At 46.4% G+C, this 17,385-nt stretch overlaps 1 protein-coding gene across 1 annotated transcript in view; it reads right to left on the bottom strand.

The window, feature by feature from the left end:
• Positions 1-1,673: 1,673 nt before the first annotated feature.
• Positions 1,674-17,385, bottom strand: part of LOC142570249 (uncharacterized) — a 176,838-nt gene continuing 161,126 nt past the window's right edge. Inside the window, exons 11-12 of the mRNA XM_075678650.1 lie at positions 6,411-6,630; positions 1,674-3,125 (exon numbers count right to left, since the gene is read on the bottom strand). Of these exons, the coding sequence (XP_075534765.1) occupies positions 2,826-3,125; positions 6,411-6,630 (520 nt within the window). The 3' untranslated portion in view covers positions 1,674-2,825. The remainder of the gene's footprint in view (positions 3,126-6,410; positions 6,631-17,385) is intronic.

Genomic DNA, 17,385 nt, shown 5'->3' on the forward strand with positions numbered 1-17,385 from the left:
AAAAGTTAAGCGTAACTGGCGTTTTCTCCGACCGCACACAGACCAGCTGTCTACGAACTGAATCCCTTTCCTAGTCCCTGGATCAGCTAAACAAAGAATGTTGAACTAACGAAGCAACAGCAATGCGCGTGACCGTTGCAATAGATGTTGATAACTGAACGCATCTCGAGTTAATCGCTTGGGCATCGAATCGATAAGAAAACTGGCCTTCACACACCAGGAGATGCCGAACCTACCGCCGTCCAAAAGGAGTTCAAAAGGCAGCGAAACGTTAACCGCCAAATAGCTGTGAAATCTCAAGAATTGATTTGGCAGCGCTTTCGGAGTGTGTGTGAGGAGTATATAGCAGCGTGGGCGTGAGGGGATATGCCGCTTAAATGGAGGTGGGGGAGTGGGGGGAGGGGGGCGCTGGTTCGCGCCCCTTACAAAAATGGTTGTTGAATTTCCATTGTTGATTTGTTGTACTATTATTGATTCAATAGAAATTCCACAAAATTTCCACACTCATTGAGCCAGCACCATGATACTTCAACAAAAATTTTATTGATACCTACACAATAATTTTTTTATTGATGAAATACTATCGATTTTCCATGGTGAAATGCCAACAACTGGACCGAGCCAAAGACGTGACATACAATTTACAGAAACAATAAATTCTTTTGCTTAGGCTGCAACATGAAATGGTGTAATTAGGCTGGCCAGAGCTTGAACCAATTAAAAATTTTGTTGCACAGGCAGTTGTAAGTTGAAGTACAGGATTAGGGCCACTGCAAAATAATGCACTCTTTCAGTATTTACCCACTATAGCCCCAAATGCAGTTTCCGGAGTTGTTCACCTTGCTTTAATTAATGTGAATATTGCAATGTTTGAAAAGTATACACAGAAAGTGGCTGTGCAGTGTACAGCAGGGCTACAATGGCTAAGGCAAAATAGTACACAATAGGGTGTGTACATATCGTGTGCATTGAAATTATCAAGAACAGCTGGCATTATGCAGGTCCTTACAGCTCTCGGAACTGTCATGAAGGTGTCAATAGAGTGAAGCCAAACGGCATGTCCAAGTACTATATAAGAACAGATGGTCTTCCCAGTACTTTCTTGTACAAGTTGCGCAAAGGTTTTCTTTTAAAAACAGACAAAAAGCACTTGTAGTGTCGATCCATCCTACTTCTGTGTCCTTGTGTTTCACTCTACCTTTACCACGGAACTGTACCAATTAAATGTCAACCTTGCCGAAGTTCCATTCTTTTTTGAAATGACAGGAAGGCATGGGTGCACCTCTAAGTATGTTGTTAAGCATGTCTTGCTACATATGGGTGGAGCTAGGGACAAGTAGCAGCATGCCTTTTGTAGTTTCACTGCAGGCCAGTCATAAAACTTTATTGCAAGGTGTGTGGCAAAAACTTGTGCAGAAATTCAAATTTGAATGTGTGCATAGTCAAATTGTATTTGTACTTTAGAAAATGAAATATGATGAAGACGAGTCATGCTTAGAATATAGGCCTCAAATTTAATGTAGCAGTTTATACATTTTAGCATCTTTAAGTATATCAAAGGTTACGCTATGAACCTACCTTGCACAGTTCATTGACGTGTAAATGGTAGCAACAAAATTGATGTAAGAAATTTTGTATTCTTGATGCAGAAAATTGTATTTGATGAGGCAGCATTGAGACTATAATTACCAGTATGAAATTATTTTTATTCTTTATGGCTTCAGAACAGGGCACAAGGCATTTCTTATCTATAAGCGAACACACAGAACATCAGCAACATATGATACTTGAACAAACAGTTCAGTAATATCAACAGAAACCTTACAAAATACTATTCCTTTCATAAGTGCTCAAAATACTCAGAAGCTTCCAGGCTAGGCACATTTAAGTTCTACCATTAAGTTATTTTCTGTTAAGGTAGCCTTGGGTGCAAACACTGTCATCACTCACCAAGATCTTGGTAATACATCACCCAAGAACGCTCATACAAACGCAGTGAGCACTTATAATTTATTTATTGTCCTGAATATTCCATGACGAAGCGAACACTTTCTCAAGGCTAAATAAGTAGCTTACGTAGGCAAGCGCTTCGATGCCAAGGCCCACTCGAAAAGTTCTGTACAAGACAAGCGTGTATGTCAGTCCCGTAATGACCGTCGCATTGCGGGTTGAGATATGGCGGGTCGGCACATGAAGCAGGTCACTTAAGAGCGAAGATGACAGAATCCCGCCGTTCAAGAACTGAGCCTCTGCAGAAGTAGTCAAGAGCTTTTATGACGAACACGGAAGCGCGTCTCATTCGGTACAAGTAGAGCCAGTCAGAAGCGCACTCTCCCAGTTCGAGGGTCCAACGGAAGCACTCCCTGGTCGGGATCGAGCGTCGTCTGCTGCATTCTACAGGCAGACCGCAAGTCACTACGCATGCGCATGAGAGAATGTTCCGCCATCGTTTCGAGGTGCTGTGCGGCATCTAACGGTAGCAGACGACGCACGAGCGGGGATTACGAAGTGCGCGCAAACTATGCAAGAGTGGGCCAGCTGCTCGCGAAAGTGCTCTACTTGCATCGACGTGACACGAGATCCCGGATTCACTGCCATAAAGCTTGTGACAGAAGCATGTAAGCAGGTAACCAGGAGAGCTGCTTAATTATCTCTCTTCACAGAAGTAACGTACCGCGAACGTGACATTCTCGGTGCATGACCCACATTGTCCGTCGTCCGGCGGATAAAGAAAGACTAGAACACTTGTCAGTCGTAGCTTCATCCGGAGGCGTATCCCGGTGGTACCTGCCAAAACTCAGCGTTGTGCACGAAAGGCTGTGAGCTCACAAAGCGTCCTTCTGGGTTTGGCGGTCATTTTGGGGGGCCTTCGACGGCCGAGCCCTAGACCTTGGGGCTGCCGCCGGCCCCACGGCGCCGAATGCAAGCGAAGCGCGAAGCTGCTCCACGAGCGCCTCGTAGAAACCCGGCGTGGGCTCGCCGAGCGAGAAGCCCTGCTCGAGGCGCGACAGCAGGCCGCTCATGCGACGGTCCAAGCCCGGGCTGCAGACTTCAGCCGGCGGCGGCGGCGCCGGCAGCAACAATTCGGGCGGTGCCAGGCGGCGCACAAGAAGCGAGTGGCCACTCTGCGTTTCATGTCGACAAGAGAATCGGGCGACGTTCGTCGTGTGGCAGCGCGAAGACGAAACGAAGTGACGAGGCAAGAGCTGTCTTAAAGATAAACACGTGAAAAATATGTAAGAAACAGATAAAGGAAAACAACCAAAAACATTTTTTGTAGTAGTTGCTATACCCAAAACACGTGTGATGAAATATTATTCGGATACGCGTAATTATCTTTTGTTGGGACATTGTCCCTTGTTACGGTTACGGAAATCCATTGCCCTAACAAAGGATGAATGTGCGTGTATGCATGATACTTAATCAGACGTCCATTAACGTGAAAGCATCGATTAGTTGGCAGGCGGGAACATCTGTGTAAAGGCGCATAAAACAGCGCAGCGCGTCGTTGTCTGTGTGCCTTTACTTTCGTCTACGTTCTTAGGGCTGTTCCCGGCAAAATGTATCAATCAGACGTGTTCAGTGCGTAGGTGCCATGGTGTGACGTCTTAAGCGTGTTTGGGCCAGAAACGGCGCGGCGCCCGTCACATGAGCGAGCCTCCTTTCCCAATACCAGTTATCCGAGCGGCGTGCGCCGTTTCACAGCGAAGATGCTTATGCGGACCCTGCGCCAGACTTCGCTAAAGAAATCGCCACGTGACCTAGCGGGAGACGAAAAGAAGAGCTCAACAGGGGGAAAGGGGTTTGAGTAACTCCTTTCCCCCCTGTGAGGGTGCTATCTTATACGCGAATCTTATAAGGTTGTCACACGGTTCATTTTTGCCGATCGACCCATATCGGCATGGAATTTACCGACGGTTGATTCCACCCTGCCATGAAAGAAACAAATGTTATGCTGGAGGTTTCCGACCAACAAGTGCCCGGCGATTAAAACACGATACTAAGAACGCATGGCTGCCGGCAATTGTGCCAGCAAGAAGTGCCGGCAGCCACTTCAATCGTCAAACCAATCCAACCAATCGTCAAAACGATTGTAGCGCCCGCATCTCCAGTGGTGGGCCTTGCGCCCGGTAAACGGAGCTTTGTATTAGTGGTCTTGTAGTGGTTCCGCACATTCCATCCTAGCTACATTTATAGCAAGACTACGAGTAGTGCGTGCTCCTGAGGAAGAAGCTGCCTGCCGCGAGCGTCAGCGAGAGTTGGCTTATGAACGGGCTCGTTGTCGGAGGGCCGTCCCCGAGCTGCGCGCCATGGAGATGCCGGTTTGAACGAAGGCCGGGAGGCTGATCCCGAAATGCGCGCCCGAGACGCGAAAACACACCGACAGCGCCCGGAGGTGAAAGAATGGTGAAACAAACGATTTGCAATATAGACTGCTTGCGAAGTTTGGCTTGCATGTTGTAACATTCGGTATAACTTACCCAGCTTCGCTGTTGGATCATCCTCACTAACTGGAAGGGGCATTGATTTTTTTTTTCTTTCGTTCTGAAGGTTCTGTGTTGAGCCTTCAGTTGGAAGACAACGCTTGTGTCGTCTCGTCATCGTGTGTCCGCGTCTCTTTTTTGCCTGGCTACATCGTCATCTACAATCATATAAGATCACATATATGGGGCGCTATAACGTAACGTTATTGCAATCTTTTTCTATTCCATTTCCCCCATAAGACCTCCACGATAAGTCAAAACTTTCCGGCTCCGCCAGCTTTGCTTGTTCGTGAAGTGTTTTCACGTAACCTGGGAAACTCCCTCTTTCAAGATTAAGTGTGCGCGCTGATTATGTATGATTATACCAAACAAAAGAAAAACAAATTCTGCTTCATTCAATGCCTTTGTCGCTATCAGGCCTCCGTTATTTCCGGCTATGCTCTCTTCGCCTGTCACGTGACGTCACAAAACTACCAAAGCTTACCAAGTCGCGGTGACGTGCACGCATTAAAGACGACGACTGAATGACGATGATGTAACGATCACTAAGTTACGATGACGACGACGCAATAACGCAGTTGCAGACGATGAATGAATGACAACTACGGCATGATGACAATGGAATGACGATGCTGTAATAACGTCGCAGTCATAACGGCGATGGCGCACTGGCGGCGGTGGCATGACGATGAAGCAATGGCGACGACATGATGACACTAACGACAATATATATATATATATATATATATATATATATATATATATATATATATATATATATCCTCCTGAGTTCCTGTTATGGGGCATTTGTCCAATATATTGGACATCTGGCTGTGCTAAAACAGCTGATAATTGTGAAAAACTAAAATTCACTTTTCGTCTCTGTAACCTAAACATCAATTTCTGAAAAGCTCACAAGAATCTGTGAACTTTAATACACCTCGGAACTCAGCAGGATATACATACAAGACAAACGAATGTAAGTTATATGGCTCAAGAGCAACTCTTGAGCACTCAGTGGAACAATTTGCAATCGCACATCGCCTGAGAAATTGACAGAAAAAATATTCCAAGATCTACTTTGCTGGGACGGAAATGTTTAATAATATTTTGTTGATTGTTCTGTTTATCCTTTCTTCGCGTATTCCATCTCCACCAGCCACGTAAGTGTAGGCAGGTAGATCTCATACGCACAAGCGAATTGATCTTGATTTGTGAGCACCGCTCTTCGATCGAGTCATGCCGCTCAGATCATGCCTATATAAACTCGTATAACCCGCCGTGGTTGCTCAGTGGCTATGGTGTTGGGCTGCAGAGCACGAGGTCGCGGGATCGAATCCCGGCCACGGCGACCGCATTTCGATGGGGGCGAAATGCGAAAACACCCGTGTGCTTAGATTTAGGTGCACGTTAAAGAACCCCAGGTGGTCAAAATTTCCGGAGCCCTCCACTACGGTGTGCCTCATAATCAGAAAGTGGTTTTGGCACGTAAAACCCTAAATATTATTAAACTCGTATACTACACTCTAAGAAAACTTTACACCCTTTGGGCCGTGTCTTGACACACAACGATAATCGTCATCTGTCTTGTCCGCATTTCCTTTCTTTAACGCAGCGAGCCCAGTACTCAGCGTGACAGCATTCCCGACAGGAAAGTAGTGGGCGCGGCGTTTTCAAGAAAGGAAACGCAAGCATGGCAGATGACGATTATTGTTGTGTGGCAGATATACCCTACAGAAGGTGTAACTTTGCCTAAGAGTGTGGCAGGTTTGACCCGACCCTGGAAGTCCAGCACTGGCTGGCCAACAGAGCGGCGAAGGCCTTCGCGGTTTCCTAGACTGAGAAAGTCGGCCAGAACAAATGCAACAACCGCTTGAACAAACGTTGCCACTAATGATCGACCCATCTCGAACACACTTCACTCACGGCGGCGGGCAGGGCCAGCAGCCGCCGACGGCCGTCGTCTTGGAGCGCGAGCACCGATCCACGCGCCCTCAGCTGGCGGCAGAGCGCGGCCAGGGCGGCCTCGGCGCCGGGCTCCGGCCGCAACGCGAACGGCTCGCCGTGCACCAGGCTCTCGCAGGGCGCGTCGCGGCGCAGCAGCCGCACGGCGCGCAGCCGCCGCGGCGAGGAGCCGAGCCCGCTTCTGCACGAACCGCCGCGAATACACTTGCGCAGAGCAGAGGCTGTGGGGCACACGAGCGTAGACTTATGTGTCGTGCGTCTTAGCCTCTTCTTCTCCACCCTCGTCCATGCGCGCGTAAATCTGCATTCGTCTCTTACCAACATGCCGAGAGAGAGAGTGTGTGTGTGTGTGTGTGTGTGTGCGCGTATGCGTGCGTGTGTGCGTGCGTGTGTGTGTGTGTGTGTGTGTGTGTGTGTGTGTGTGTGTGTGTGTGTGTGTGTGTGTGTGTGTGTGTGTATGTGTGTGTGTGTGTGCGTGCGTGTGCGTGTGCGTGTGCGTGTGCGTGTGCGCGTGTGTTCACAGAAATCGGTGAAGGCGCTTTTCACCAAATTGTTGTTGCTGTCGGGTGACAGTGAAGAAAACCCCGGTCCTGGGTCTAGTGCGGCTGCTATCCTTCAAAGTTTGCAAGAGGGTCAAACAACAATTCTTAGTAGACTAAGTGACATTCTAGAAAGACGAAATAGGCTAGAAAATATAATGGGTGACTTCAGAGTAAGGTTAGATTCCCTAGAGTCAAGGATATCTATCCTCGAGGGCATAGAACGCGAGACTGTTAGTACGAATAGCGGTATGGCAAAACGGTTTGGAAACGCAGATACGACAGCAAAAAAAAAAATAGATCACTTGGAAAACAACAGCAGAAGGATGAACCTAATTGTCTACGGCTTCGAAGACAATGAACCACGTGAAAGCTGGCAAACTTCGGAAAACCTTGTCAGGAATCTTTGCCAGGACACGTTAAAAGTAACCGTAGGGATAATTCAGAGGGCCCATAGGATAGGCAAACATATTCTTGGGCGTAAACGACCGATTATCGCAAACTTTGCATCATACAAGGATATCGAACTGCTCCTAAGCAATGGCAATAAACTAAAAGGGACTGATTACGTAATCTCACGGGACTACTCTAGGCGTGTCAGAGAAATTCGTCAGAAGCTCTGGGCTGTTGGTAAACCAAGAAAACTTAATGGTAAAGACAAGGTGTCCTTGGCATACGATAAACTAATTGTAAATGGAGAGGCGTTCGTGTGGGATGAAGACACCCAATCAGTAAAAAAACTAAATAAGGAATGACCAGTCTTAAGCAATAGGATGCCCCAAAATTCGGAATGCTCTGATCTCTTAATAAACTGCCAAAGCATTAAACACAAAGTTGATGAGTTTTATGCCCTACTCCAGATGACGAATCCAGATATCGTTTTTGCTACCGAATCGTGGCTAGATGACTCAATAAGAGAGAGTGAAGTGTTTCCTTCAACATATCAAGTCTTTAGAAAAGACAGGATCTCTAGGGGCGGCGGAGTATTTATCTTAGCTAAGGAATTCTTGCAGTGTACCGCAATAGACGTGGAAACCAGCGATCATGAATCAGTTTGGTGCAGGCTCCGCACTCCTGATAAAGGAACGATAGCGTTGGGCGTAGTTTGTCGTCCACCCAGCGCACGACCACAAGTTATCCCATCATTTGGATGATACACTGGCCTCGCTTCCCGATAATCGAATTCTGCCAGCAGGTGACTTCAATTTTCCAAACTTAAACTGGGATAAGAGCATGCGTATAGACGAAACCTGTTCAGCATTTTTTGATATGGTTTGCAAATATGGGTTTCATCAATACGTGATGAACGGTACACGTGGAAATAACATCCTTGACCTACTATTCTGCAATGATCCGAGCGTTGTTCATGATGTTTGTGTTTCACCTGGTATTAGCGATCACAAAATTGTCGCTGCAATGCTTACTCTGCCACAAATAATTCCTGCTACCCACGAAACTCGCAAAGTGTATGACTACTCTAGGGCAAGTTTTAATAAAATCAGTCTTGGTTTGGAAGCAGCGTTTCAGGCTTTTTCGCAACACTCATCCGAAGGTGTGAACATTCTGTGGAATTCTTGTAAAAGCGTGCTGTCATCATTGATTGAAAAACATGCACCTTTCAAATACGTCTCAGACAAAGTAAAAGTAGACAAACTCTGGATGACTTATGAGGTTAAAAGGAAGATAAATCGAAGGACTCATGCTTATCAAAAATATAAAAAGAACCCATCAAAGGAACATGAGCGCCGTCTACAAGAGTTACACATAGAATATATCGAGGCTATCGATACCGCCAAGGACATGTACTTCTCCGGACTAGCTGATTCTATCAAGACAAATCCAAAAGCATTTTGGAGCTATCTAAGAATGACGCGGAAGGAGAGTACAGGTATTCCAAGTATTCTTCGCAATGGAATGCAGATATCTGAAAGCAACGCTAAAGCGGACTGTTTTAACAGCTACTTTAAATCAGTATTTCTAAAAACGAAACACAGAAATACTTTTCCCAACACTACATACAGTGTGCCAAACGTAATGCGTCCAATTACTATCACATTAGAGGGTATCAGGAACTGTCTCAACTCCATTAATGAAGCCAAAGCAATTGGACCAGACGGAATCTCTCCGAGGATACTCAAAGCCTGTTCATTCATTATCTCTCAATACTTAGAAATAATATTCTGCAAAACCCTCGAAAGTGGCGTGCTCCCTAAAGATCGGAAAAACGCCCACATAGTTCCAGAGTTTAAAAGCGGTTCCAAGTCATCCGTATCTAACTACAGGCCAATTTCACTTTGTTCCATATGTTGTAAAATCATTGAGCACATTCTTTATAGCAATATAATAAGGCACTTAGAAGGAAACATTTTTTTCTTTCCAAATCAGCACGGTTTTCGCAAAGGCGTGAGCTGTACCACTCAGCTGATAGAACTATTTGATGAGCTTGCAGATAGTGCTGAAAGAAGAATACGTACAGATGCAGTCTTTCTCGATTATCGCAAAGCCTTTGACTCCGTATCACATGATCTCTTAATACATAAAATGAGCACTCTTAATTTGGATGCGAAAGTCATGAAGGTTATTGAAGATTACCTGAACGACAGAATACAATGCGTAGTTATAGGAGGCGAGAATTCTAGTTTTGCCCAAGTCACTTCTGGAGTGCCGCAAAGCTCGCTGCTGGGGCCGCTGCTGTTCTTAATTTACATCAGTGACATCGCTTCATACATTTCCTCACAAATTAGACTTTTCGCAGATGACTGCGTTGTTTACAGATCCATTCGCAATCAACATGATATAGAAGTACTCCAGCAGGACCTCAACAGCATAGCCTCCTGGTGTCAGAACTGGGAACTTAGCCTGAATACTGATAAATGTTACCAGGTAACATTCACTAAATCTAAAATCACTAATGAACCTACTTACAAACTGGGAGATTCCATGCTCAGGAAGGTTAACGAAATTAAATACCTAGGTGTTCATCTAACTGCTGATCTGTCCTTTTCCAGCCATATTGATATGACCGTCAGGAAAGCCGGGAAAATGCTTAGCCTACTTATACGAACCCTTAGAACTGCCACTCAGATTCTTAAAACCATAGCATATAAGTCGCTGGTAAGGCCGCAATTAGAATATGCCACCGCCTTGTGGGATCCCCACCAGCGGTACCTGATTGATAAGTTAGAAGGCATACAAAACCGCGCTGCCAGGTTTATATCAAAGCAGTACTCCAGACACTCAAGCATAACAGCAATAAAGAAACACATCGGACGAGAGCCGCTACAGATAAGACGCCAGAAGCACCGACTGAAAGTTCTGCACGCAATATACACCGACGCGACAGGCATTGACAAGCTAAAATACCTTAAAGCACCCCACTATATCTCAAACAGAAGAGACCACAGTTTCAAAATACGTGAAATTTCCTGCAAAACGAACTATATGAAGTTTTCTTTTTTTCCCCGCAGTATTTCTGAATGGAATAAGTTGCCAGTTGAAGTTGTGAGTGCTCCTCGGGATGCATTTTAAGACTAATCAACGATTCGTAATTGCAATCGTCTTCCAAAGCAATGTCTGCAGTCTGAATGAACTTCTTTCTTGTACTGTTTTTTGTACTGTTTTTCTTGTACTGTTTATCATGTACTTTTTTTTTTATTTTGATGCATTGCTCCTTTGTCATCCCTCCCTTTTGTGTGATTATATTGTCGTGCTAGTCACTTCATGTTGTACCCACTCCCCTGCTATAATGCTTCGGCGTTGCAGGGTGTACTGTAAATAAATAAGTAAATAAATGTAAGCGGGACCCGCCGTGTGGTTGCTCAGTGGCTATTGTGTTGGGCTGCTGAGCACGAGGTCGCGGGATCGAATCCCGGCCACGGCGGCCGCATTTCGATGGGGGCGAAATGCGAAAACACCCGCGGTACTTAGATTTAGGTGCACCTTAAAGAGCCCCAGCTGGTCGAAATTTCCGGAGTCCTCCACTACGGCGTGCCTCATAATCAGAAAGTGGTTTTGCCACGTAAAACCCCATAATTGAATGTAAGCGAGCTGGAAAGTCAAACGTAGATGCACCAGCTGTATATCGAAGGGAAAGTCTTGCTCACATCGTAGGTGGTACGTAGTAGTAGCAGCAGTTCGTCGGTTATTAATGCGAAGCATTCTTCTGCGAGTCAACCAAGTTCCGACGTGTATGAAGCCGTTTTTGCGGGCCGATTCCGAAGTCTAACACGAAAATGGTCGAAATGTGCGTCTGACGTCAAAATTGCTGATATCTACGCACTGACATCTTTATTTTGAGTAAAGGGCCCGTACACACGAATCACTTCTGCCGGTTGGCTGAAATAAGGGTGTTCACTCCGGCATGCATAATTATTCGAGAACAAAAAATTAAGCAGCTAAAAGTTCAGATCTTCAGGACCAGCTTTGGGCCATCCAGCAAGCCCGGGAAGCTACCGATAGACAGGATCTCTCTGCTACCCCCGGCGCGGCCTAGCCCCAGGCCATCAATTGCAGGATAATTAATAAAGTTGTCAGACACACACACACTAAAATTGTTATACTGCTAGGATCCTCCACCTGCCACAAACGCTCTAGAAATGCGCGCACTGGCTCCGCCCCATGGACACTGCGTATTCCCACAGGGCGGAGCCAGTGCCAGTGTGCGCGCCACTCGGTATGTGCCATCGGATGCGTGTCCACACAAGGCTCGGTGTATACAATGTCTATTGGCGGAAATAAATGCGCCCCATACGTGGGAAGCAAGGCAACCGCCCGTCGGCGGCGCTTTATCGAGAACATCCTGATGCCCGTGGTTCTCCAGCGGTCGTCGTGACAGGAACCGCATTCACGGCTGTGCCTCCTCTGCGGACTGCGCTCGGCGGCACGAATCATGGCACCGATTACCACCCACGATCGAGTGGGCTTAGCGCGTAACCTCAACAACACCATCGCAGACACACTCTGCACGTAGTACGCCCAAGTGGAGCAAAATAATTTTGCGCGTGTCGTACAATACGGCACGCCACGAATGACGCCGTTCGGTCGCCTCCGTGGTCTAGAAGTTATAGGCTTGACGTGCGCCCCTAACAGCAATGATACAGAGGAGGGCCGCCGATGCAAGGCAGCTTGCACGCGTCAACTATAGCCGGCAAGGCCGTGCGTGAGGCCCACGGCAGTACAACTCTCCGCACCATCGATGCGTCGTTTATAAACCCGGCTTCAGTACGGCACTGCAGCCTCTTGGAGAAACGCTGATCCTGCGGACCATACAAGGCGCCGCCTTGCTTACGATTTCGTTGCCAAAAGCCCACTATTTCTCACAACGCCATCAGCACGAGGCAGTCTCATTAAGCCACATCTCTCCGAGCGATGTGAACAGCCTCTTGCTAGCTGTAGCTGTGAATCGACTACCATTCTTTACTATTTATTCAATGCTGCAAACCTTGTACAGCTCCGAGTAGGGTGGGTAAAAAGATAACAAAGCAAACACAGAACAAGTTAAAAAGTTTCAAAGTATCAAAGTGCGGCGAAAGGCAATAAAGAATAATTTGAGCAAAACATAAAAACTTGAACAAATCTGTTCTTGCAAAATATGGTGTCAGACAATTGGGACGAGGGTGGCGAGTATGCCTCGACGTTGAAGGCGGTAGACAGGGTGATGGGTTAGTCCCGATTCCAAAGCAAGGAAAGAAATTGAAAAAGTAAGGCTTTCCTTCTTTGTTCGAGACATTGAATGCCATTAGCCTGCATTATATCAGAGGGTGAGCCATACGAAGAAAAGGTTGAGTAAATAAACCTTACAGCTTCCCTCTATACCGTTTCGAAACTGGTAATATTGTGTTTAGTAAACGGGTCCCAAACAACGCATGAATATTCAAGTTTAGGTCTAATTATTCAATTATGCGCAAGTAATATCACACTAAGGGGTGAATTCTTAAGCTTATGCCTTAAAAATATAGCTTACGCAACGTATAAGAGCAAATGTTATCGATATGTAACTTCCAGGATGAAGTACTAGTAAGTGTGAAACCTAAGTACTTGTATTGAGCCGCTGCCTGTAGTGGTGACTAACCTAGCCTGTACGCAAAAGAGAGCGGGACTTTTTGACTAGAGAAGCGTAGAAAAACGGTCTTATCAGTATTAGGCTTTATATCCCACATTTCACACCATTAACGAATGTTAGCAAGAGCGGAGTTAAGATGGTTCTGACCGTTAATCAAAGTGATTTTTCGAAAGCAAGCAATCATCTGCAAACAACCTCACTTGCACGTTAGGATCAATTACAGTGATTATATGCAGTAAAAAACGATATTGTTTCTATAACACTCCTTTCAGGGAGCCGTCTGTAAGGCAGCCCGACTGGCGCTCATTAAGGGCTACAAATTGGTAGCGATTGCTTAAACAGTTCGTTATCCATATGATCCCGGAAGTTAAATGCGTCTTATTTTTAGTATTACTTTGTCATGTGGAACTCTACCAAAAGCTTTACTGTAATCCACAAATATTGCGTCAATCTGACCGTTCTCATCAAAGAACGAAGCGAGTAGGCTGTGTTCCTGTAAATAATTGTGTAATTGTTTAGTAGCATTTTTTAAATCAGTGTTGGTAATTAGAGAGGACTGAGAGTTCGCCTACAAGTTTATTTATCTCATTGGCAATAATATGTTTGATTAGTTTACAGCATGATGATGTAAGTGCTATAGAACGGTAATTCTGTAATAAAGCCCGATCACCTTTCTTGTGTACGGGCACAACTCTGTCTTCCTGTCACCCGGTAATTTTCCATGAAGTAATGAAATACAATAAATAATAACAAGAAACTTTGCAATGGACTCAGCATATCATCAGAAACACGTTAGGAAGGTTGTCAGGACCCCATGGTGATTTAGTTTTCAAATTTAGTAGCATAATAACGACGCCAGGTTATGAAATAAAATTCACGTCATAGGGAAGAAGTACTGTGTCACACACAGTACTTCTTGGTTGCTCAGTGGCTATAGTGTTGGGCTGCTGAGCACGAGGTCGCGGGATCGAATCCCGGCCACGGCGGCCGCATTTCGATGGGAGCCAAATGCGAAAACACCCATGCACTTAGATTTAGGTGCACATTAAAGAACCCCAGGTGGCCGGAAATTTCCGGAGTCCTCCACTACGGCGTGCCTCATAATCACAAAGTGGTTTTGGCACGTCAAACGCCATAATGTTTTTTTACTTTAAGTTTGGCAGCACTGTATGAAAACAGTGTTCTTTTGAAGAGTGCAAGGTTTTCTTTTCGTTCGTTTAGATAACCGACATGCATGCGCCGGTTCCTTATCTTTAGCTTCAAGTAGATCATCTGACGCGTCATCCAAAGCGTCTGCCTACGAAATAGATTACATTTACCGCTGCGTGCCCGGTACTTCCAGGTCATGAAGAACATGCGCGCTATCAGCATGATATAGTATTCCTGTCAGGAAAGGTTCGCACGCTTTGGGGCTTATCTTGTCCCGCAACAATCATGGCCATCCGCCTTGAGCACCTTTATTTACCGCTGCGTGCCCGGTACTTCCAGGTCATGAAGAACATGCGCGCTATCAGCATGATATAGTATCCTGTCAGGAAAGGTTCGCACGCTTTGGGGCTCATCTTGTCCCACAACAATAATGGTCATATGTCTTGCGCACCTTTCCTTACCGCTGCGTGCACGGTACTTTCAGGTCATGAAGAACATGCGCGTCATCAGCATGATATAGTATTCCTGACAGGAAAGCTTTGCGCGCTTTGGGGCCTATCTTATCCCACAATAATGATGGGCATCCGCCTCACGCATCTTTCTTTACCGCTGCGTGCCCGGTGCTTCCAGGTCATGAAGAACATGCGCGTCATAAGCATGATATAGTATTCCTGACAGGAAAGGTTTGCACGCTTTGGGGCTTATCTTGTCCCACCACAATAATGGCCATTAACCTTGCGCACCTTTTTTACCGCTGCGTGCTCAGTACTTCCAGCTCATAAACAACATGTGCGTAATCAGCATGATATAGTATTCCTGACAGGAAAGCTTTGCGCGCTTTAAGACTTTTCTTGTCCCAAAACAATAATGGCCATCTGACTTGCGCACTTTCTTTACGGCTGCGTGCCCGGTACTTCCAGGTCATGAAGCACATGCGCGTCATCAAGAACATACGCGTCATCAGCATGATATAGTATAGCTCACAGGAACGCTTTGCGCGCTTTGGGTCTTATCTTGTCCCACAACAATAATGGCCACCTGTCTTGCGCACCCTTCTTTACCGCTGCGTGCCCGGTACTTCCAGGTCATGAAGAACATGCGCGTCATCAGCATGATATAGTATTCCTGACAGGAACGCTTTGCGCGCTTTGGGTCTTATCTTGTTCCACAACAACAATGGCCACCTGTCTTGCGCACCCTTCTTTACCGCTGCGTGCCCGGTACTTCCAGGTCATGAAGAACATGCGCGTCATCAGCATGATATAGTATTCCTGACAGGAAAGCTTTGCGCGCTTTGGGGCTTATCTTGTCCCACCACAATAATGGTCATCCGCCTTGCGCACCTTTCTTTACCGCTGCGTGCCCGGTACTTCCAGGTGATGAACAACACGTGCGTCATCAGCGTGATATAGTATTCCTGAAAGGAAAGCTTTGCGCGCTTTGTGATTTGTCTTGTCCCACAACAATAATGGCCATCGGTCTTGCGCACTTTCTTTAGCGCTGCGTGCCCGGTACTTTCAGGTCATGAAGAACATGCGCGTCATGAAGAACAAGTGCGCCATTAGCATGATATAGTATTCCTGACAGGAAAGCTTTGCACGCTTTCGGGCTTATCGTGTCCCACAACAATAATGGCCATCTGTCTTGAGCACCTTTCTCTACCGCTGCGTGCCCGGTACTTCCTGGTCATGAAGAACACGCATGTCATCAGCATGATATAGTGTTCCTGAAAGGAAAGCTTTGGGCGCTTTGGGGCTTATCTTGTCCCACAACAATAATGGTCATCTGCCTTGCGCACCTTTCTTTAATGCTGCGTGCAAGTTACTTTCAAGTAATGAACAACATGTGCATCATCAGCATGGTATAGTATTCCTGACAGGAAAGGTTTGCACGCTTTGGGGCTTATCTTGTCCCACAAGAATAATGGCCATCTCCCTTGCGCACCTTTCTTCAACGGTGCACGCCCGGTACATCCAAGCCATGAAAAAGATCTGCGTCGTCAGCATGATATAGTATTCTTGACAGGAAAGGGTTCCACGCTTTGGGGCTTATGTTGTCCCACAACAGTAATGACCACCTCCCTTGCGCACCTTTCTTCAACGGTGCGCGCCCGGTATTTCCAGGCCATGAACAACATGTGCGTCATCAGCATGATATAGTATTCCTGACAGGAAAGGTTTGCATGCTTTGGGGCTTATCTTGTCCCACAACAACAATGGCCCTCTGCCTTGCGCACCTTTCTTCAGCGCTGGGTGCCCGGTACTTCCAGGTCATGAACAACATGCGCGAGATCAGCATGATACGGTATTTCTGAGAGGAAAGGTTTGCACGCTTTGGGGCTTATCTTGTCCCACAACAATAATGGTCATCTGCCTTGCGCACCTTTCTTTAATGCTGCGTGCAAGTTACTTTCAAGTAATGAACAACATGTGCATCATCAGCATGGTATAGTATTCCTGACAGGAAAGGTTTGCACGCTTTGGGGCTTATCTTGTCCCACAAGAATAATGGCCATCTCCCTTGCGCACCTTTCTTCAACGGTGCACGCCCGGTACATCCAAGCCATGAAAAAGATCTGCGTCGTCAGCATGATATAGTATTCTTGACAGGAAAGGGTTCCACGCTTTGGGGCTTATGTTGTCCCACAACAGTAATGACCACCTCCCTTGCGCACCTTTCTTCAACGGTGCGCGCCCGGTATTTCCAGGCCATGAACAACATGTGCGTCATCAGCATGATATAGTATTCCTGACAGGAAAGGTTTGCATGCTTTGGGGCTTATCTTGTCCCACAACAACAATGGCCCTCTGCCTTGCGCACCTTTCTTCAGCGCTGGGTGCCCGGTACTTCCAGGTCATGAACAACATGCGCGAGATCAGCATGATACAGTATTTCTGAGAGGAAAGGTTTGCACGCTTTGGGGCTTATCTTGTCCTACAACAATAATGGTCATCTCCCTTGCGCACCTTTCTTTAACGCTGCGTGCAAGTTACTTCCAGGTTATGTACAATATGTCCGTCGTCAGCATGATATAATATTCGTGCCAGGAAAAGTTTGCACGCTTTGTGCTTATCTTGTCCCCACAACAATAACGGCCATGTGCCTTGCGCCCCTTTTTTTAACGCTGCGCGCCCGGTACTTCCAGGCCATGAACATGTGCGTCATCAGCATGATATAGTATTCCTGA

Source organism: Dermacentor variabilis, chromosome 2, assembly GCF_050947875.1.
Source record: "Dermacentor variabilis isolate Ectoservices chromosome 2, ASM5094787v1, whole genome shotgun sequence".
NCBI lineage: Eukaryota > Metazoa > Arthropoda > Arachnida > Ixodida > Ixodidae > Dermacentor > Dermacentor variabilis.